This window comes from Agelaius phoeniceus, chromosome 18, assembly GCF_051311805.1.
Source record: "Agelaius phoeniceus isolate bAgePho1 chromosome 18, bAgePho1.hap1, whole genome shotgun sequence".
Lineage (NCBI taxonomy): Eukaryota > Metazoa > Chordata > Aves > Passeriformes > Icteridae > Agelaius > Agelaius phoeniceus.
In genome coordinates, this window is record NC_135282.1 from 8533116 (window position 1) to 8555565 (window position 22450).

At 38.9% G+C, this 22450-nt stretch overlaps 2 protein-coding genes and 1 long non-coding RNA gene across 4 annotated transcripts in view; 1 reads left to right on the forward strand and 2 right to left on the reverse strand.

Annotated features, from left to right (window-relative positions):
- Positions 1–22450, reverse strand: part of PI4KA (phosphatidylinositol 4-kinase alpha) — a 54573-nt gene that overhangs the window by 16805 nt on the left and 15318 nt on the right. For both annotated transcript variants that reach the window (XM_054646094.2, XM_054646092.2), the window contains exons 17-30: positions 21976–22079; positions 20890–21058; positions 18926–18976; positions 5665–5773; positions 5053–5189; positions 4044–4177; positions 3794–3876; positions 3450–3520; positions 3208–3332; positions 2695–2776; positions 2000–2083; positions 1554–1643; positions 952–1071; positions 267–359 (exon numbers count right to left, since the gene is read on the reverse strand). In XM_054646094.2, the coding sequence (XP_054502069.2) occupies positions 267–359; positions 952–1071; positions 1554–1643; positions 2000–2083; positions 2695–2776; positions 3208–3332; positions 3450–3520; positions 3794–3876; positions 4044–4177; positions 5053–5189; positions 5665–5773; positions 18926–18976; positions 20890–21058; positions 21976–22079 (1452 nt within the window). The remainder of the gene's footprint in view (positions 1–266; positions 360–951; positions 1072–1553; positions 1644–1999; positions 2084–2694; positions 2777–3207; positions 3333–3449; positions 3521–3793; positions 3877–4043; positions 4178–5052; positions 5190–5664; positions 5774–18925; positions 18977–20889; positions 21059–21975; positions 22080–22450) is intronic.
- On the forward strand, positions 7111–15974 carry SERPIND1 (serpin family D member 1). The gene is made up of 5 exons (XM_054646097.2): positions 7111–7264; positions 9260–10128; positions 13689–13962; positions 14884–15028; positions 15470–15974. The coding sequence occupies exons 2-5, from the start codon at positions 9276–9278 to the stop codon at positions 15659–15661; spliced, it is 1464 nt and encodes a 487-aa protein (XP_054502072.1). The 5' UTR covers positions 7111–7264; positions 9260–9275; the 3' UTR covers positions 15662–15974.
- LOC143695475 (uncharacterized) lies at positions 14205–15475 on the reverse strand. Its single transcript, XR_013184694.1, has 2 exons — positions 15106–15475; positions 14205–15048 (listed from the first exon to the last, which is right to left on the reverse strand). It is a non-coding gene; the product is annotated as an uncharacterized LOC143695475 (long non-coding RNA).

Sequence of the window (22450 nt, forward strand, 5' to 3'; positions counted from 1 at the left end):
TTTATTACTACTTTACCAAATCCTTAGCTTTAACTGCAATCTAATCTTTAGCTTTATCTAATCTTTAGCTTTATCTGCAAGACTAACACTAAAATGATCTGTTTAATAAGCTAGGAAAACTATACTCTTTATCCTGAAGGGATTTATAGACTATGTTTCATGTAACATAGACCCATACTCCAGTATGGCTTGGAAGGACACCATCCCCTGAGAAGTGATGCCAGAGCTTCTGGACACCCCACATTCATAAGGAACTCTGTACTTACTTCTCCTGCGTAACGGTTGCGCAAATTAAGAGAAGCCATGAAGTTGGAGTAGTCTTTCTTCACACAAGTTGGTCTTTCAGTTAGCTGGGTTGCCTATGGCCAGACCATAACAAGGTGTTTATACTGCTCATATCAAACCATTTGCCTCTTTATCTTTTTATTTCTTCACATATGTTTTAAATTTCCTTATGCTTATAATCATAGTAGTATCAGGACTGTTACATACAACAGCACCAGGACAGATCAAAATCAAGTAAGGACTATGTGTATTTCTTCCACAGATACAGGTTCACAGAATATCCTGAGTTGGAAGGGACCAATAAGGATCATTGAGCCCAACTGCTGGCCCTGCACAGGACAAACCCAACAATCACACCACACCACTGGGAGCATTGTCCAAGCACCTCTTGAACTCTATCAGGCTTGGTGCTGTGACCACTCCCCTGGGAGGCCTGTGCCTGTGCCCAGCCATCCCCTGAATGAAAGAACCTTTTCCTAATACCCAGCCTTAACCCCTCCCTGCCATAGCTTCATGACATTGCCCCCTGTCACTGGTCCCCAGAGAGGAGATCAGTGCCTGCCCCCCTGCTGCCCCTTGGGAAGAAGTTGTAGGCAGCAATGAGGTTTCTCCTCAGCCCTCTAACTTGTCAAGGTCTCTCTGCACAAAGGAACAAACAATACTCACGCCCAGAGTGGTGTTCTGCCTGTTGTAGCCTGCAAAGTGCAAAACACTTTCTGTAGCCATGGCCAGCCCAGTGTGCTGGGACAACCCTGATACCCAGTTCTGGTGTTTGTTTAGGTACTCCTGAAAAAAAAAAAAAAACAAACCAAGCTCCAGAATACTTCATTATCTTCAAAACAAGGCAGCTCATAAGCAAGTGCTGCATCACTGCAAACCATGGGAAACTTAATTACACACAACTGTGACAAAAGACTGTCTCTACTCATCCCTTCCAGGCATTCTTCCCCTGGCAGTAAGATTTTCTGAATGTCCTCCTAATTATACAGAGTAAGACTCCTTCTATATTCAAAATGAATAAAGTTATCAAGATAAATGCTTGAAGGATGTGATCTTCTCTTAAAAGAATCACTTCTGACAAAAAAAAACCCCTTATGAGATAAAGTGTTTTGGACTACATGGAAGAAGGGAAAGTAATTAGTTGTCCTTTCACACAAGGATAGAATCCCTTGAGGCTCCTTTTTTAGGAAAGGAAATATAAACCTCAGGTAGATTTGCAGTGTCCAAGATGTGCAAAAATCAAATTTTCACAGAAGCAGGCCCATTACCTGTAGATGAGATTTTGTAACAGAGGGAGCCCATTTCATTGCCTCTTGCAGAATCATCCCACAGCGTGCAGCAAAGTCCTTGACTATACTCTAGAATAAAAAGCATCAACACAATCAGTAAAATACAGGACACTTAACAAGAGGAACTGTTCTTAAGGGTGTAATAAGTAACATAGGGAGCAAGACAGTTGTAGCAACATGACATAGTTAGAATTTTCTGTAACAATTGAATGTGCCCTTGATTAAAAAAGAACTGTCATACTTTAAGTCAAGTAAAATAATTTTAATTTAGAAAAACATAAATACTGTGTCATACCCTATTAGAAAAATCTTACCTAGGGAAGTACTTTTAAAAAATGACCATTCAGGGTAGCTCACTAATTTATCTCCAAGCTATGAAATGAGGGATTATTTCATTCTTTGATAAATCAGGGAGGGCCACCCACCTCTCTGGCTTCATGCGTGTCAGGGACTGTTATTCTGTAGGGAGCATCAGGAATGTCATAGTATGGTTGGTCCTTGTGAATGTCCTAAAAAGAAACAATTATCAACTCTCAGTAAGAGAAAATTCATCACCACCTGACATTAACACCACATTTAGCAAACAAGAGGCCTGATTACCAAACCTTTTTTGCTGACATTTGCTCTCAATTTGAACATCTCTAAAAGAAACTGTTTACATTCCAGTTTGATTTTTAGAATATATAATTTCAAAAATCCAAAGCACTTTCCTCAACATTTAGTATTAAAATAAAATTCTATAAAGCATTTCCATCTTCAAAAATTCTAGTATATAACAGATTCAGGAAATACGGATACACATACAGAGACTGGAGAGAATGCAATCTGAAAACCATCATTCACAGAAGACCAAACAAACCACAAACCAGAAAAACACCACCAAAATTTTATTTCAAATGAGACATTTCAACAATTGTAAACCACATCTGACAACAACTTTTTAGCACTGGTTTTACTACTTATGAAATAGGATTGCAAAGATAATTCATGCTTCACAGAATTTAAAATGAAGATTTTATCAATCTTAGTAAAAGGAAAACCAAATTACAAACTCAATTAAGTATCAAATAAATGCAGAACAAAGTAAAAAAGAAAAGTTCTAGGAAAGAAAAGCACTTACTGCACTAAGAGACAGAGACAATGTCTGCAGAATATCTAGCATAGTCTTCAGCACAGTTCCACTCCACAGCAAGTGAGGAAATCTAGAGCAAGACAGAAGTCAGAAACACAATAACCATGGAGAGCTGAAGAAGGCCATTATTCCATCAAGGGAGCTGCTCAAAGAGCCAGGTTATACATCCCTAGGTAAGCTCATACTCAACAGAAGCCACAGAGCCTCACAAGAGCCTGGCTTTATCCAGAGCCAAAAGCTGAGGAGAGCCATTGCACAGGAGCTGAGACTGCACTTCTATCATGGGCCCTTTGCTTTGCTCCACCCATGGCAATACTAAGCAGACACATATTTTAACCAGGGGTTTCTGAGCTCAGGCTAAAAACACCACTGCATGTAATTTTTCAAGGAGATGTTTCAGCAGAAGTAGCAGCCAAGAAATCCACTTGACCAGTGTCACCGAGTGCCTAAGCAACCACTAAACAGTCATTGTGAAAAGAGAAACATGAAATCTATACTCACTTGTCTACCAGCCCAGATAAGTATTTGTCTGCAACTCTCCTGATCCTCTTGTGAATGTGGTTGAAATTCACCAGCAAGAACTGAGCATGTCTCTCCAGCTCTTCCTCATTCTCCTTAGTTTTAGGCTAAAAAACATGCCAAAGAGAAGTATGAAGCTCCTAAAGGAACAGACAAACTCACTTTCATAAACTGAAATGAGAACATTTATACAAATTCAAAATTTTAGTTGCCAGATAACCTACTTTATCAGCCATCATTGTCAGGAAAGCTTCAAAGACCTTATCAGCAACAGCTATCACACACTGCATCATGCCTGAGGAATGGAGAGAAGTGACAGGTTTCATTGTCAAAATTACATTTGTTTAATAAACCAGGCTTAACAGTTAAAAAGTGTTTATGTTTACTCAGCCAATATTGAACTTGTTTCAAAACAAAACCAGTGTTCTTGGCAAGAATAAAGCAGCAGCAATCTGGTGAACATGATTCATTTTGTTATATAGCTGCTTGATTTGTTTCTGCTTTGCAGGCCTGCAGATAATTGCCTCATACCTCAAGTTGAGAGGAAACCTAGACAGGTAAATCTTACCAGATTTGTCTTTCTGAATTGCTTTATCTTCAAAATAGCAAAACATGACTTGGAAGCGATCTTGGTCAGTTGAACGCAGCACCCTAGGGAAGGAGAGTTTTGTAAGTTGGCATGTTTGGGGTTTTGTTTATTTGTTTCAGGTTTTGTTTATTTCAGATTTTGTTTGTTTCAGGAACTTACTGATTGGGGTATTTTTAGGGTTTTTTTGCTGTTTCATAAGTGAAAAAATGAAATATAGATAGACACAAACCTCATATACTCCAGGCGGTAAACAGAAAGGAGATAGGTGGACATGGCAAAATCCAATTTATTGATCAACGCTGACACCTCTGGAGGAGGATCCAAGAGATTGATGATGGTGCTCCGTAATTCATTCAATTCAGCCTAGAGATGAATACATGAACTTATCTGAGGTGGGAGTCTTGTATTAGAGTTTGTGTCCTCAAACATTCATTCACCTATTTGTTAACATTTCAACCTTCACAAACAATATGTCAGGATGCTTCTGCCTACAGACTCAGACCAACCTCCCCTGACTCAGCAAGTCACAATGCTTCAAATACAGAACAGAATTCAATCTGGAGTCAAGCTTCTGGCAGAAATAATTGGTACTTCCCATGCAGTTATTCCAATGAAGAAATACAATTCCTACACTAAATGCATGCAAGTTTGACCAACATCAGCACTGTCCAGCTCCTGAAACCTCATGGACTTGTGCCAGTCTTTGGTGTCACAGAACTATGTATCCAGGCACAATGCAGATTTCTGTATTATTTGGGAGCCAAAGGGATTTCATAAGCCAAAAAGAGCCCTTGGGCAAAATCTGTCCTGTAAAATCTATCCTACAAATTCTAGGGAGAGAGAAGAATACCAGTATCAAGCCAGAGCAATCTCAACATTTCTTTGAAAGCCTGAATGTGTTTTTTCCTTTCAAACTTTGTTGATTTTCTTTTTTTAATCAGTGCAAGTTTTGTCAGGTACAAAATGGATGAAAAAGCACTAAGAGGCTCCATCTCCACAAAAACTTGGTTTCTACACCTAATCAAGGTGGTGTTGCTACCCCTCTAAACACTTAGGTCCATAAAACTGACCCCAAGTCACTTATGCACCCTGATGTCAGAAGAATAGCATAACACAGCTGCTTTTCACCAATAGGAGGCAGGTTGAAGGGGTGTGCTATTTCAATATATCACAGGTACCATGTCATTTAACACTGGCAGACATAATGGAAGGGGGTAATAGAAGAAATGAATTCCTACAGAAGTCACGGTGTCATTCTTCATGGCAGAATTGTACTGCAGAACAGATCGCAGTGGCTCTTTGCTGGGAAAGGTGAGTAATGGAGACTTGGTGGCAATTTCACACACACCTTCATACCACTCTTCTGGCCAAAGACCTGGAACAGAAGTAGAAAGGTGGAATGAAGCATTAAAAAAAAAAAAATCAAGTTTCACAAAGTTACCTTTACCAAGCTTTGCACTACTTCTAGGGCAGATTTTTCATGCTCTTAAGCACAGACACTCAATGCACATGATCCATGTTCCAAACTTAGTAAGTGTACTTAGGTGAAGTTTCTACTTAATTAACATTGTACCCCATGTGTCTTATCTTCCATTTCAGAAATCTGGCTATCAAAACTCAGAACTAAGGCTATTAGGAATAAAACTAAGTACAAGTTGTATTGTGCTGAATCTGACAAAAAAAAACACCTGCAAAGATTTAAAGAAATCCCACCAGAGAACTGTCATGTAAGTTGTTTCCTTTGAAGTCTCTATATGCCTGTATTTTTTCTTCCAGCTACTGGGAATGGTTTGCACAGAGTTGTACTTAGTTTCATCAAAAGTTGAAATGTGAGCAGCAATGCAGAGTACCTGATCCTTCCACAGCAAATCCCATCAGCACCGAATACAACCAGAAATCGCGGAACAGCTTCTGCAGCCTGGGCTTGGCCTCCTTGATGGGTGGCAAGCGTCTAGTGAGCTACCAAAGAGATAAAAATTAACATCAGAAAATGGTGGGAGTTAGAATAAATTAACTCCACACTAAGAAATCAACTCATGTACCTTCTTTACTATGATTTACAAAGGTAATATTCTTTGTCACCTGTGAAAACTAGCATTATATTGCTATTGTTATATTATAGAAATTAAGTTCCTTTTGGAGAGCTGAAAGGCTAACTTTGAGATGCCTGAAGTAAGAATTTCCTTTGTTTTACACAGGAATAACACCATGATGATACAGTAACCTCTGAGGAGAATACATAATACTAGTATACTATCCACTGCAGGGAGGAAGAGACCACATGGTCCTTTAAACTGTCCCGAAGACAATGGCAGGCAGCTTTGCTTCAGTGTAAAGGAACTCCAAACCAAATAAATATCAGTCAAAACCACTTCTGGTTGCTATTGTTTATCAGCTTTGTGGAAATACATTGAGGCACCAATTGGGGATCTTTCATTGTTTGCACCCACGCACAGAATGACATCAGTTCTGAAGAATTTACTATCTAAACAAGCAAGTAAAAGAGCATTATTTTCAACACACTTATTAAAATTCTCTGGTTCTTTTTGCACAAACAGCTGCTACCATTGGAGGAGCAGTATATCCTCTCAGCCAACATGATTTACAATTTTAGATAAATTTATATAACAAAGATCATAGTGTGTTAACCTAAAAAGAGTTAAAGCACAGGCAGTGTAAAAAAAGTAAAAGAAATTGTCCATTAAACCACAAGCTTTATTCAATATGACTGTATATTACTACTGTAAACTTTATTAACAAAATGTTACATTCTAACCTAACTTGAAGAAGTTTTCTCTAACCACAATAATTCTCTCAAGATATGAGTGCCAGCAGTACTTCAGTGAAACCTTACATAAAGCCAACTTCAGATGCATTTGTAAATCATGAGGGAGATTAGTCATTTAAAAAGGAAAAGCATTAAAAAATCTTTCTATTATAATAAAATCAGTCTGAGTTTAAGCTGGTGAACAACACTATGGTAAAAAGCTGTTTGTGCAATGGAAATCTTTGCACCAATACAACACCAGCTGAAGAAACCCCATCACAACCACAGAGGCCTCAAACACATTTGCACTAAGATGCTCCCCCCGTCCCCATTTCAGCACAAACAGCAGCTACATGGCTTTTCCTGTCATTAACAGTCAAGTTTATGTGCATGCTTGACTTTGAAACTTTACATACACACTGATTTTTGCTCAAAGATCTTCCTCAAAAGGGAACAAGTACCTGCAAAGCTATAAAAGTAGTTCAACAAACAACAGAGAATTCAGCAGAGATCACTAGGCAAGGGAGGGATTTTGGCTGACGAAGTAAGTTTAGCAGTGTTTGGTTTAGAGAATGTTTACTTTGGGAGATACACAAAAAAGCAGCGTCAAAGTTCAGATTTAAACCCTGCTGTTCCCTTTACTTGAGCTTTTCAACACATCCTTCCCGTACAGTGGCTTAAAGGTAAGCTTCATTTACCTCTCCTGTGATTTTGGGTAGATCTCACCAAAGACATATATATTGCAGAGAAGGGAGAAGTTTTGCCTGTGTAAGTGCAGCTGAGCAATAACTGAAGTTTGGTGAAGATGAGAATGTAAAGTTGGGAATACAGACAGCAAATTCTGCTGTGCCAAGAGAGAAAATGTTTATCAATGGTTACTGGACAGAGTATCTCAGCCCTAAGGGCCTGACTTCTGGGGGCGGGGAAAAAACAAATGAATTTATGGAGAAACAATAAGAAAAAGACTGACTCGAGATGCTCAGTCACAGTGTAAAACAAATTTTTATTTGGATACTTTCTGCAAAACAATGTATTCTTTTATATGGGAGGATCACCTTAAATGGTTTTAGGATTTAAAGCAAATTAGTCTGGGGGAGAGTTTCAAAAACTAATCTGTCAGCTCAGTTATTTCAAGCCTGTTACAACATGTTTGAAAATATTTTCCTTCGAGGTTTTATTCACTGATATACAGGTCAGTGAACAGGTACAGGTATGTGAACCTTTATACTTTGCACAACTCTCTTTCCCAATTTAAAAAGCATTTTAATCAACACCTTAGTGAGATTTTAATTTTAACTGTATTCAGTATTTTGTCCTGTATTATATTGTAAATAACTGTCTTTTACTCAAGAAAGTGTATCAATTGAGATTAACTTTATAAATTCATGAAATAACTTTATAGTTAAGTCTGAGCAAAACCCCTGGCCTGGCATTCAGACACCCATTCAGTTTCAGGTAACAGATCTATTGAACACCTGCATTTTGATCTCTGACTGTTGCAGGAGGCAATTACACTTTTTCATATATTTTTAAGATCACTTTACTGCACTCAATATTATTGTGAAAAGTCTCTCAGACCTACTTCTTGGTGGAGGGTTTTACAGCTGAGTAAGTCTGATGGAGTCTCTTAAAATATATACTGAAGAAAATTCTTGATTTAAAAAATAATTTTAAAATGCAGTAGTCAATCTCTTCAATAGATTAAGAGATTGATTAAGTTTCCCTTAGAAAAATGCAGGTTCTACTTAAATGTATTCTCAAACAAAAAAAGTGAGGTTACAAATCTACAACTGGGATCATAGTAACCCTAGAGAAACAAAGCTCTGAAGGGAGCCCAGAGAGACTTCACACCATGAAGAAAACAGAGAGCACTACGAGTTCTGCAGTGCTACAGAAAAGTGAAACAAAACATAACTAAGCCAAAAGCAGAATCAAGCCAATCCATTACAAAAGTGGCAGATGAGGACAGAGAGCTGCAGAAAGGGAGCACAGACATTGAGTAACCCACCCCAGTAAGGCCCTGAGCAGGCCAGGAGAGGCGTTTATGCCCAACTCTCCCCCCAGTGCAGCCCCACGAATGGTGCTCAGTGCAAACTCACGTCCTTCTACATGCCCAGATCGCCCTTATTCACCAGATTGCTGCCTTGCTTTTCCAAAATACTCCCACAAAATTTCCATTTTTGTTGTAGCTACAGGATGTTTGTTTTTCAAATTTTTCAGTACATCTCAGCCTTCTGGTATGTTTCTGCAGGGGATTTGATCAAGAGTCCCTGTTCTTCCTACCAAGCTCAAACCTTCAAACTTAACTTCACACTGTATTTTCAGCACACACTACTCACACAGTTAGTGCACAGTTCAAGTGTAACAGTTTAAAATAAAGGGTCCCACATATTCTGGGTAATGAGTTTGTAACTGTTGAAATATGCCAGTAATGACCATTTGTATGGGAGGAGGTCAACCAATTCTTTGGCAGGCTGGAGGCATTGTGTAAGCAAAACCAATTACCAGTAAAACAGACTTACCCATCTAACTGACATCTGTTCCACTAAAATACAGTGCTGTCAAATAGGGTAACTATAGATCTGCTGCTGCCACAGAAATCAGCATGAACCTAAAATCAGGGAATAGATAACTAAAATTCAATTACCCTTGACTCTCTCAACTGTGTTGTTTTCCAGGCTTTCACCAGTCAGAATGAAGTTCCTATTTCAATTGCTTGCCTTCGCTCTCATCATAACCTCCACATTTTGTGGAGTCAAGGACGTCACTGAGCACTTTGAAAGCCTTAAAGGTGCACAGCCACATGAAAATGGGACTTACATGCCAAACCTACCACTCGAGTTCCACAGAGAAAACACCATCACTAATGACTTGATTCCTGAAGAGGAGGAGGAAGAGGACTACCTAGACCTTGACAGGATACTGAATGAAGATGACTACAGTGATGTTATTGATGCTGCCCCACACATGGTTTCTGAAGTTCAACAAGGAAATATTCTTGAACTATTCCAAGGCAAAACCAGAATCCAGCGCCTCAATATCCTCAATGCAAACTTTGGCTTCAACCTTTACCGCAGCGTGGCAGACAAGGCCAGCTCCTCAGACAATATTATCATGGCTCCTGTAGGTATTTCCACTGCAATGGCTATGATTTCCCTGGGCCTGAAGGATCAAACCCAGCAGGAAGTGTTATCAGTTCTTGGCTTTCAAGACTTCATTAATGCCAGCAGCAAATACGAGCTCATGACCGTTCACAACCTCTTCCGCAAACTCACCCATCGGCTCTTCAGGCGCAACTTCGGCTTCACGCTGAGGTCTGTCAATGACCTTTATATCCATAAAGACTTTTCTGTCCTCAATGATTTCAAAACCAACATGAAAACATACTACTTTGCTGATGCCCAAGCAGCTGATTTCTCAGATCCCAGTTTCATAGCCAAAACCAACGAACGCATCTTGAAGCTGACCAAGGGATTAATAAAGGAAGCTCTTGTGAATATAAACCCTACAACACTGATGATGATTCTTAATTGTCTTTACTTTAAAGGTAAGACTCTATTATTTCAATCTCAGTGATGGATTTTCTCAGTTTGCAATGCACTGCCATATGTCATTAGAAATCCCAGACAGAATTAAAGTCTAATGTACACTACAAAAAACCTACAGACTCTCTCATTAGGAATCTGTATTATTACCCCAATTTTGCCTGTTTCTGTAGCACAACAATGCTCTGAAGTTATTGCATACATACAGCAAATGCTTACTACTTCCAAAACCTTAATGACTCACAGTGAGGCAGAACAACAACATATGAATGCAGAATAGCCCCAGAAAGCATAAGCTTGGTAGAAGTACCAGATGGGGAGGTATAGATGCATATGCAAGTCATTAGTCACATTTAGTCTTGGTGTCACTGGAATGCTACAGGTCGATTTCAGTTAAAGCACTTAACATCTCTGAAGCATTCAGGACTCATACAAATGACTACAAAGAATTTCAGCTTGAAGGAAGCAATTTTTTAATATGATCAGAGCGCGATCCTTGTTAACAAGTCCATACAGGGGACCTAAGAGAATAACCAAAACACTGCTCTTCTACAACTAAAACCAAAAAACATTCACTACATGGAATATCTCAGTTAATTCAGCATGAATGGTCTGCTGATATGGGCTCCTTCATGCATTAGTAAAGGCTGAACAGTTAAAGAGGCTTGAAGTAGACTCTACAATATATTCTTATTATAAACCCTTATTTTCCATGTCTTTACATTTAAACTAAGAGCCTGTGGTGAGATTTTCAAGCTAAGTTATCTGCCTCAGGTTGAAAGTCTGTTAGTTTTTCAACCAACTTTTAAAATTATATTAAATGAGCCAGAGGTGGGAGGTGTCAATGAAAGAAGAACTGAGGATAAAAGGAAATCTGTTTCTGACTGTTTAAGATGAAAATCAAGTGACTTAAAACACAGGTAAGAAAAGACAAATTACCCCAAAAGGTAACAGTGTTTGCAAGTACAACACACTCCTTTCCATAATTCATAAAGGAGTTTATTTTTCCCCAGTTATGTTCCTGCTTCCAGGAAACAAAGGCCTCTCTTACACCTGCCATCTCAGCAGGTTATAGAAGCAACATTCCTATAAATGTACCTTTCCCCACTCACTTGCAAGGAATTACATCCTAGAATAATGCCACTTAGCCCTAAAAGAATCTGAAGCAATCATTAGCACTAAATCCAGTAATCTCCTATTCTCAGGTACCATCCAACAGGCACTCACTTGTATCCTTGATGACATCCCTGGTGATCACATCATATTAAATACAGGGCTTTACTGCTTGTTAAACCTTCCTAAGAAAAGGACTATACAAATTGAAACAGATACTTTTTTTTTCATAATTAGGTGAAATTTGAAATACCCTTTTGCTTAATTCTGAAATTTTTACTTGTGCCATCTCAAAATAACAAAAAAACCACAAAAATAGACAGTTATGTTACTGGAACTCTTGAGCCATCAAGATTAAAAAAAAAACTTCAGGGTTTTTCTTCTGTCCTCTTAGTCCAAATTACCGTGGTGCCATCTGCTGAAGGCTGTAATTTCTAACCCTCAAAACAGAGATCAATTCTCTACTACTCTCATTCTTTTTCTTACAGTGACAGTCACTTGGAAATTCTGCTTTGAGTGGAACTGAACTTTTTAAAAGCAAGTTCTGCTCCTAGGTTTCTTAGTTTCCACAATACTCCTTCTAACATGCCAAATTTTGTCGACACCTTTCCATTTGCACTGTTTGTACCACTGCAGAAAAGTTCTGTTAAGCCCTCAGGACTCACCTGTAAGCATTTCCAGATATACAGAGATGCTCAGTATAAGTGAGATTGAGTAGTGGGATACTTGACAAACAGTGTGAGGTTTCCATCTCCTTTTATATTAAAGACCATCAAGAAACTATTGGATATTATTTATGTTGGTAAGAAGCACATTTTATCTTGTACAGATGTCTAGCCTGCTCCCCATCTGCACAGTTCTGAGTAATCATTTGAGATTCCTACCAAATAGGACTTGGTTATTTTAGCCATGACAGTTCTGGTAACTGACAAATGGAGACAACAATGGACACAACATCTCAATGGAGACAACATCTGCCACCACAGATGGATCCAAAAGACATCTAGGGGGAAGATTCAAAACAGAAAGTCACAGAAGTCATGACGTGCCAGCTGGTTTCAGCTGGCCACACAGCTCCTGCTGGAGATCAGTATTCTACCCCAAGACAAACACATTTGCAAAACTGAATCCAAGAAAAATGTTCCCCAGCTCCTCTCTTTCATCAGGAAGAGCTGAACATGTCTCCCACCCCTCAGTGGATGGCAGAGCTGCTGAGGCTTCCCTGGCCCACAGCAGCCCCATGTCTTTGGACAGCTGGAGTCCTTCACCTGTGAATTCTGCTCCCTGAAAAACAGCCAGATACTGGTTTGGGTTTTCCTTGGAAGTGAGACCATTTGTTTGGGAATAGCATAATCCATTTTATACCCCATACCTTTCAGACTACTAACCACAGTCTGATCACTCCTCAAACTGGTCCCTATCAGCCTGACCTGGGCAGGAACTGTAAGAATGAAAGACAGACTTAAGGCTTTTCTTTTCTTATTCACAGTAAATCTGGCAAAGTCAAACTAAGGAATCAATTAGGGTTATATTGCAGGCTTTCCACACAGCCACAGTCACATTGCTCACATGCTTGCCAATGATGATCTAAATTCCTGAGTTTTTACAGGAAATACTGGTAGCCCTACTTCCACTATAATCTTCCAGCTTTGTCTGCCCCTTAAGAAATGATGTTTATTCCAGAGCCACAGTTCTATCAAACGACCAATAGAACATTGCATTTAAAAAACCTTCTTTCCAGCAGTTAATAAATACTTCTGGTATCCAGAGTATGTCCACATAAAAAGCTTAAAACCCCGATGGCAAAGCTTTCTGGGCTGCAAAATGTGTTGGACTGCATTATTTGGGCATAAACTTGTCAGATTTCAGCACATCTACAGGAGCCTGTTATCCCATCCAACTGGACCATAGAATTGAGCAGTCAACACCCCAATTCTTCAGGTTAAGACAGAAAATGAACCAGTCTGAATGGACTAAGGTAACATAATGCCTTCAGCATAGCACCTTTATGCAAAACAAATACAGCCCTTGCTTAGCTTGATACAGCACTAACATTCTCCAAAGAGGTGCCTTCAGAAATGGATTCCAGCATCACAACTCTCAGAAAACACAGCTGGGTCAGCTGTTCTGCTAGAAGCAAACCCATCTGTTTAAATTTCAAGGTTCCTCACAGGGAAAAATAATACACACCAATCAAATTCTTATTTCTGGTTTGTGTTCACCTGCTTTTGTAATTCAGAACACTCAAATCAGCCCAATGGTAAATTGAAAGCCAGGAATTTCAAAGTCACTTTAAAACTTGTCTTCTAATTCAGGCTCCACTGAAATCAATAATCTCCTACAGTAAATCCCAATCCAACTGACTTAAAGCTTAGTGTAAATCTATTCTGGGAACATTTCATTAAACAGCCACCTAGGGGTTTATCTGTCTTCTGCCTTGTATGAGCAGGAACTTGGGAGAACAAGTTTCCAGTGGAGATGACCACGAAGCGAAGTTTCCGGCTGAACGAGAAGCAGACGGTGAAGGTGCCCATGATGCAGACCAAGGGCACCTTCCTGGCTGCTGCTGACCCCGAGCTGGACTGCAGCATCATCCAGCTGCCCTTCGTGGGCAACATCAGCATGCTCGTGGTGCTCCCACACAAACTGGCTGGAATGAAAGCCCTCGAGAAGCAGATCACACCTCAAGTGGTAGAAAAGTGGCAGAAGAGCATGACAAACAGGTATCTGCTGAAAAGCACATCTTGGTAAAGTCTTTATGTATTTTCTTGATGAGACTCATGAGGGTTAAGTAAAGCATGCAGAGGATAATATATTTTGATAAAAAATATGGAAAAAAACCCTCCAAAAATGGATTTATTGAATTAAAAAACAGGACTGGTGATCTCTCAAAATTAAAATACCATCAAGAAATCAAGGATGACTGAGGTAGAAAATTGTAATGAAGTTTCAAAATTCTTTCTATTAAGTATTTAATGATGTAGATTCAAAGAAAACATTCTTACTGATTAAGTTTACAATGAGGAAAAACAAGACTGTGAAAATAACATTATTCTGCACCAATAATCTCGGTCACATCAGCTTATGTTCCATTCAGCACTGAGCATTTCAACAGAGCTGGGTGTAAAAGGAACACATTCCATAATCAAAGGACATTGCAATTATGGGAGAGGAAAAACAATAAAGCCTCCCTTGGCAAAGATGACAGGTGTATCTGCCTTCAGACTTGATAAAAGGAGATGATTTGATGTGCTATCCAGGAATTCAACCTATTTCTGTTGTACACGATAAGTGACAAATCTCCAGTTTAGTACTTCGGAAAATCTGACAGCTCAACACTTGTTACAAGCATGCACTGAACTGCTCAAAGTCACATACCTTATACACATAAATAATGCACATCATTATAAATGAAGCATCAAATTGGCAAACAAACAGTTTTCACAGGGGAATTAATTTGTTAAAGTACAGTTTTAAAAGTCATGATGCTGAAGTTTTGAAAGCAAAAGTATAGTCCTGTATATCTGTGTCCTGCTTGCTGGAAACAGCAAAAAATCCAAACCATACAAGGTCTGTAGAGCAAAGGAGTCATGCACATAAATATCTGCTAAGTGATTTTTCCTTTTTGTGTTTATTTTTACTAGAACAAGAGAAGTGGTTCTGCCTAAATTTAAGCTGGAGAAGACTTATAACTTGATTGATTATCTGAGATCCATGGGAATAGAAGAACTGTTCAATGGAAAAGGAGACTACTCTGGCATATCAGATGAGAAGATCACCATTGACAGGGTATTTACTCCTCACTTCACCTCCTCTCTGATTAAACTCTATCACCATTGACACGGTATTTACTCCTCACACTTCACCTCCTCTCTGATTAAGCTCTATCACCCAAAAACATGGCAGTTCAGTAATAATATTACACAGTAAGCTAAACCAAGATTTTTTTCCTCATCCTTTCTGGAGGATATAGCAGGGAGGATTGTGGGTTTGCCCTTGTCTATTCACATAATGAAGCACATGTTTAATCAGATGCAAAGGCACTAAGAGTGTTGTGGTCAGTCAGGAACAGGCTTCTCCCCAGAACAAACCACAAAGGTTTTGGTGCTGTGTAGGGTGACCAGCAGGGGTGTGGGATATGGAGCAGGGAAGGCTGTGAGCACATCATTCATTTACTTAGGAGAGCCTCAATTTCTCTGATTTGTTTTCCTGTTTTGTTTGTCTGAACAGTTCAATCACCAAGGCACAATCACAGTGAATGAGGAGGGCACAGAGGCTGCAGCAATAACCACGGTGGGGTTCATGCCTCTCTCCACCCAGATCCGCTTTGTGGTGGATCGCCCGTTCCTGTTCCTGATCTACGAGCACCGCACCAGCTGCCTCCTGTTCATGGGCAGAGTGGCCAACCCAGCCACATCTTAAAAACAGAGAACATCCTCCAACACTCTGTTACACATGGGCTGTGTAATTAATCATATGTTAAAATACCAGTATCATAAAGGAAAATTTATTGTCGTATTAGCCAATACAAAAGTCACTGGTATAAAAAGAAAATGTATTATCTACAGGTAGTTTCTCATGAGTGGACTCACAGCAGCAGATAATTTGTCTGCAATTAGTGTCATGTACTGATACAAGTGTATTACTAGCAAAAAAAAAAAATCACAAAGTACCTTACACTTTGTGTTTTGCAAGTGTATAAAATGTAATCAATAAAGTGTTTAGACTATCTGGAGTCTTGAAATCTAGCTCTAAATTTGTGCTAGGATGCCTGTTTATAAATAGGAGTAAGGAAATCCTGAATACCTGACCAGCCATAGACACCTAAGTCTCTCCTGGGCATTTTACACAACCTAACTTGAAACAGATCAAATTTCAGTCTCCATTCTCTCTTTTGCTTGCATCATTTAATGTTCAGTGAATACATACAATGTGTGTTAACATTCAGACTGATGCACACAATGAGCCTCATGGACCAGTGTATGAAGTATGAGGAGACAGAAATGTCTTGCAGGAATGAAATACTAAGGGACCCACTGCTTTTCCCTGATCTAACTTGTATTGCTTCAATACTTCCTCTGATCTTCATTGGTTCAAGAGGTATCAGAATTATGCCAGCCTGATAAATGATATAAATATCTTCAGAATAGCCTTTAGAGGGAAAGCAGTCAGCAAAATGCTCTTTTCACTGGCTCAGTATCACCTAATCCTCTCTAGAAAAAAAGCCATTTATAGAAATCACTCTGTTAATATTCCAGTGCACTCTCCATGCTTGATTTAATGGACAAAATCTTTCAAGTCACTGCAAACTTTCTGAATTGTTCTGGTAACAACACAAATTCTGTTCAAATGTGTCACATTTGAAAATGAGAAGATTTACCCACACTCTGTAGAATATCACTGCCTACCTGGTACAAGGAACAGAGCTGCACCATACATTCAAATTATTAAAGACAATGAACATACTCACCTCTGCATACCTTACTTTACATCATACCTTTTAAAAAATGTGTCTCATAATCCAGTGAGAGTATTTTTATTAGTTTCTGCAATATCAAATACTGTACCAATCTATCCATGTACATTATAAGTTTGTCTTATGTTAGCAAAAACACACAAGTAACCTTTAAACCAACCATTATTTTAAGAATTAGGAATTTTCTTAAAAAGGTGGTTTTCCAGTATTAAGTTTAACTTGTTGATTTAATATTGCTTTTATATATTGCTGTTTGTAATTTTGCATCTACTCCAGTTATATGCTCCATGCACAAAGCTTTTCAAGCTGCCAGCCAGTGAAATACTGGTATTTGATGATTATGAATGATGAAGAGCTGACACTGAACAGGAAACTCAGATGTTTTCCCCTATTCCTGTCTTTTAAGTCCATCAGGTGATAGACAATTTTCAGTACTGGAAGTACACAACAGAAATTAACATTCATATACACATTTTATTGTTTTATCTGTATGCAAAAAGGAAAGCATATACAAAAAAAGAAAAGCATATGCAAAAGCTTAAATATTCATGCCCTAGGTTTAATTAGTCTCTCAATGATTGAATGAGCTGGAGCATCTGCAATATGGGTTTTGGGGGACTTAATTATTCAAGGCAAAGAGGTCAAGCAGAAAAGCAAATCAGCTACTGCTCAAAACTCATGATCTTCATACATTGTGCAAGAAAGTCAAATATTTGCTTCAACAACCATAATGTAACCATTAACTCTTGCTTCAGATTCTGGCACTATCTGACTGCATTTAAAGGTCACATTGGTTAAGAAAAATGCAGTTATCCCCAGCTATTCAGAACAAATATACCATCAATAAAAATTTGAAACAGAAAAGTAATTCCATAAGTTATACATTAAGTCTCTAATAAGCACTAATCTTCTCTCAATATGCAAGGAATGGTCCTGCTTGCACTCAAATCAGCATCACTGACAGCTGAAAAATGCCACCCACGAGAACATCTCAATGCAGGACTAGCTGGCTCATGCAAAACCTGAGCAACTATTGAATAAGAGTGATCCAAGACATTTATAAACACATTTCTTTAAATTTAGGAACTGATCCTTGTGATCACTGCTGAATTTGGGGAGGGCTGATGTACAAAACCAGTGGAAGAGATATGGGAAGGAAAGGAACAGTCCTCTGATCTTTAACTAGTGCTAATTTTAGACTGATCTCATTGACAAACTTCAGTGAAGGGGTTTGAGGGGGTAGAGTATGAAATGAATTCTTTTTTCCTGCCTGTTAATGGATGTGCAGTATGAACAAACTACAAGCAGACATCCCTACTGCAAGCATGGGATATGTTTTTCCCTTTTGTCCCAGCAGCTGTGCAGGAAAAGTTCCAGAGAATAATTCAGCTTCAAGAGGGAAACAAGCAGCATGATGCCTTTTGTCCTTCAGGAAGTTTGTCTATGGATCTTTCAGATGTGACTGTTTTTTGTAAAAGCTACAGCAGTTAGGCAAATAGACCAACTGACCTGGTAACAAGCCTTGGATGTATCAAATTTTCCATTGGAGATCCAGATCTACATTTTTTTCCTGAATTAGGACTTGCACTTTGTTAAAAGAAATGTTTTTTTCCCCAGAAAAAAATTATATCCAAGAGTGAACACAGATATGCTTTAGAATAAATGAGTCTGGCATGGACATCAGTGTCCTTGCACATTTCCTAAAATGCTTTCAGCCTGACAGTCAATTCTCATTTCAGAAGACATGGGACACTTACCCCCTTCTTTATCAATGATTTTTTTTTCCTTTTAAGAAGCAGAATTCACTTTGGTGCCAAATTATTATTTATTTTTTACTTTGTTTCTGTTGATTTTTGCTTTTCACTTCTCCTCAGGCTGCAGATATGTGCTGTTTATTACACTGCAGGCAAAATATTAATCAAAGTAGTATTCCCTGCAGTATCATTTAGCTCAAGAATCTCCTGAATTCATGGCTTGAAACAATCTAACCCTGAATCATAAAAGATTCTTTATTTTCAAGAGATTTGTCAGTAAATGAATGCTCCCCCCCCCTTAGAGCTAGGTGCATTATTTTACATTAGTACTACATTTCTCCTGGATGGTAACCTCTGCACTACAGTCAATCAAAGCATTTTGCTTGAAATAGCAGCAGTATTTCATAAATGCAAAAAAAATTATTGTTTGCAACAACTGATCCATTGGATACTCACCACAGCAATGACAGGAATAAGCACACCCAGGTTCCCTGCACTACTGGAGGCCTGAGAAGAAAAAGGAAATGCTCAAAACATCTACAAAAGCATTTCTAAAGTACTTGCTAAAAGACATATTTCAAGCATCAAACATTGCAATTACAACTCTGTATCTTGCAAAGAGATGTGCACAGGGTGGTCAGGAGAGCACCCATGAAATCCACAGGACTCAAAACACCCTGGAATCTTTTAACAAAGCTTTTCAGGTTTTCCTCATGGACTACTGAAGGGGATTTTTTTTCCCCTGTTAGCACACAGTCTGCAGATATTCAATAACTGCTAGAAAAATGATCACATTAAATGGGTGGCCACAAACAAGTAACAAATGTTTACCAGAAGTTTCATTTTACTATCAAAATGAAGCCAAAAATAACAAGCCTGTAAAAAGACATAATTTCCAAGAATTTATTTAAACAGGAGGAGCAGCCTTTTCCATTGAAATATAAGAAGCATACGGAAAACACCAATTTCCTTTGGCTTTTTAGGACTTTTTAAACTGCAGCTATACAAGTGTGTTTGCTCTTGGCCAAGTAGAGTATTAAATAATTGAAAACATTCACTGAGCACAGCACATCATTTCTCACCTTTTCTGATCAGGGAAACAGTGATGGCACAGACACCACACTGAGACATCTCTCTGAGGTATTTCCCACCTCCCATATCCCTCCACACTAGATTTGGGAAAGAGGGAATGCTCCAGTTCCCTCCTTACAAGAGAGTGCTGGCCCCACACAGATGAGGCAGGGAAGATGTGCTAACAGGGTACAGCTTTGCATGAAGTGGAATAAACCAAAAGGAAGCAATTTAGAAAAGCAAAAACAAATAAGAAAAGAAGAGAGCAATAGAGAAACAAAGCCAAATAGTCTTCAGATGAAACAATAACGGTACAACCCAACCAAAACAAATTTCAGTTATCTTTCCTGGAGAGTCAAGATAAAGCAAACAAAAGACGGGTCTTAAAATATTTTTGAAGGGAATAAAATAATAGCACAGAAGATACTCTAAGGGGTAGGGACAACTGGGAAAAGTCACCATGGTTTTTTGTTAACTTCAGGACAATCCACTGCATGTGACTCACTGCTTCAGAGTCAGAGCAGAGACACTGCAGAAACTAACTGCAATAGCCAGAAGCCAGCAGAACTACACAGTTTCTGTAGAAAACCCACTTTTCTAGTAGCACTTTTTGTTAAAAAAATATCAGCATATCAGCTTCTTTATGATAATACATGGCACTGAGGCTGAAAAAGATGGACTGACTTCCATTCTTGGGCATACTCAGAGAAATCCATGTCAACTATCAGCAATAACAGAAGAAAAATAAGATTTTTTTTCTTCTTCTCACAGAAATCACTTTTGAGTGGTTGAAAATAGAACAAAAAATCACTGAACATTTTAATGGTTATCAAGCAATTTTTAGTGTGTTGAGAAGAAGAGACATAGGCAAACTAATGAAGAAAACCTTGCTTTTGTTTGGGGAGCACAGCATGGGCAGTGTTTTACCCTCTTTACCTCTTCTTGAAAATGAAGTCTTCAGAATACCTTTCATAACCTGTACTCTGCATTGAGTAGAATGTTCTAGTGAGAACTGCTCTTGGGATCTTCACACTAAAGAAACAGTGCCTCCTAGCTCAACCCATCTGCACTCTGTCAGCTTTCAGTCAGTGCAGCAGTTTGTCTCCCATACTGACTCCAGAGCATCCCATGTTTCCCTTTGCAGCTCTGACACTCAGGCAGCCTCAGCTGAACTGCAGCTATGCCCTGGTTTATCTGGGACACTCCACACAGTCAGTCAGGCACCCCAGACCTGCACTCACACTCCACCACCAGAATGCACCTCAGGCTTAGCACAGCCAGGGTGTGTTCAGCAGTGCCACCCACATAAAGCACAGCTGCACACAGTTAAAAACCAGTGCATTTCTGACCTTCAGTGCTGGTCCTTTTTCACTTGCTCTCTCACTAGCTCTCTTTCCTTCGAGCCCGAGCTGAACAAAGAGCTCCAGCAAGTTCATCAGCAGCTCATCCACAAGGTGCTCCACCTGGATGTTGGCAGCGATGTTGGCCAGGGCGTTAATGACTGCTAAGGAGCAGTGCCTGGGGAGAAAGAACAGTTATGAACAAGCAATTCCTCAGGTTTTATATTGTCAGTGTTTTCTTCATAATACTGACAGTAATTCTTGTAATAAGGCTACTGACATATTTCCACCCAGTTTTTTTTCTTGCTGTTTTTATGAGCAGCACATCACTTTACTGACACTTGAAATGCAATTGGTATTTAAGTGAAAAACTATTTTTAAGTTGTGCCTTTGGAAGATGTTCCATTTACGATGCTGTCATGGCCACAAGGAAAGGACTCTAAGTACTTTCCTGTAGCAGACAAAAAGCAGCCAAGTGCAGTGTTTCTGTTTTGGGAAAGCTCTTGAGCAGAAGAATCACAACTCATACCAGTTGCTGAAGCTGAGACTGCACTGTTAAAACCCACTGACAGGAACAGTCCTCTCAGCTGCTCCCATTCTGCATTGAGAGGTATCCAGCCCATCCCAAGTACCAACACAGCCAGTGATGATCTTTACTTCCAGCGGGGACAACAGTGCATAACTTGCATACAAAGAATTAAATTGTTAATGGTTTGCATTTAATCCGTAACAAGCACCAGGATCACATTAAAAAGAAAACAAACCACACTCTCAGCTTTTCTGGGCTAAGAGATTTAGTAATTAATTACTGTAATTACAGATAATGTAAGTCATCAATTATCTTTCACATTCACTGACTCCTCACAGAGATAAAAGTTATCAATGCTACCTGTAATGAAAAGCATTTTCAGGAAACTCTGCCTTTTGAAGGGCTATTATTTCTAAATTAATGTATTTCTTTTTAACATCAAAGAACAGTACAATTTACAACCTTGTAATAAAACTTGATAGTGGGAAAAAGTGAAAAACCCCAAAGCAGCACAAAGAATACTTGATAGAGTTTTCACACATTTAAGGGACACAGCCAAGTGTTACCTGTATCCATGGTCCTTATAGTCTTTTGTGGCAGAGTAAACAACTGAGCTTGCTTTAACACTGATTTGCTGAAATAGATTCCACACCTCACCATAAATGTATTGCTGCAAAAAACCAAAACCAAATCATTAAGTAAAGCTTATTGAATACAATCTCTCTAAAGATCAGCCCTGTAAAATGCTCCAAGTATTACCAAGTTCTTCAGATAGATGTGCAGCCACAGCCTGACAATGGTTTCAGCTTCCATGAAGCAAACAGTACAAGGGCTTTTGTGAATATTTTAATTTGATCAAATTTTAGCAAATTTATTATGTTCTTTAATTCTGCCTTCCTGATGGAAACCATTCTTTCAGGCTTCTGAGTTCTGGCAATTAATTTCTTGTTCAGATGCACAAATAACATTTGGAAAAAGTAAGTTAATCTTTATATGAGTAGAGAAGACAATCTTCCATACTTCTAAATGTATGAACCAACA

Coding starts and splice junctions, on each gene's coding strand:
- SERPIND1 (XM_054646097.2), top strand. CDS start 9,276: ATGAAGTTCCTATTTCAATTGCTTGCCTTCGCTCTCATCATAACCTCC. Junction 13,963..14,883: donor CAGAAGAGCATGACAAACAG/GTATCTGCTGAA, acceptor TATTTTTACTAG/AACAAGAGAAGTGGTTCTGC. Junction 15,029..15,469: donor AGAAGATCACCATTGACAGG/GTATTTACTCCT, acceptor TTGTCTGAACAG/TTCAATCACCAAGGCACAAT.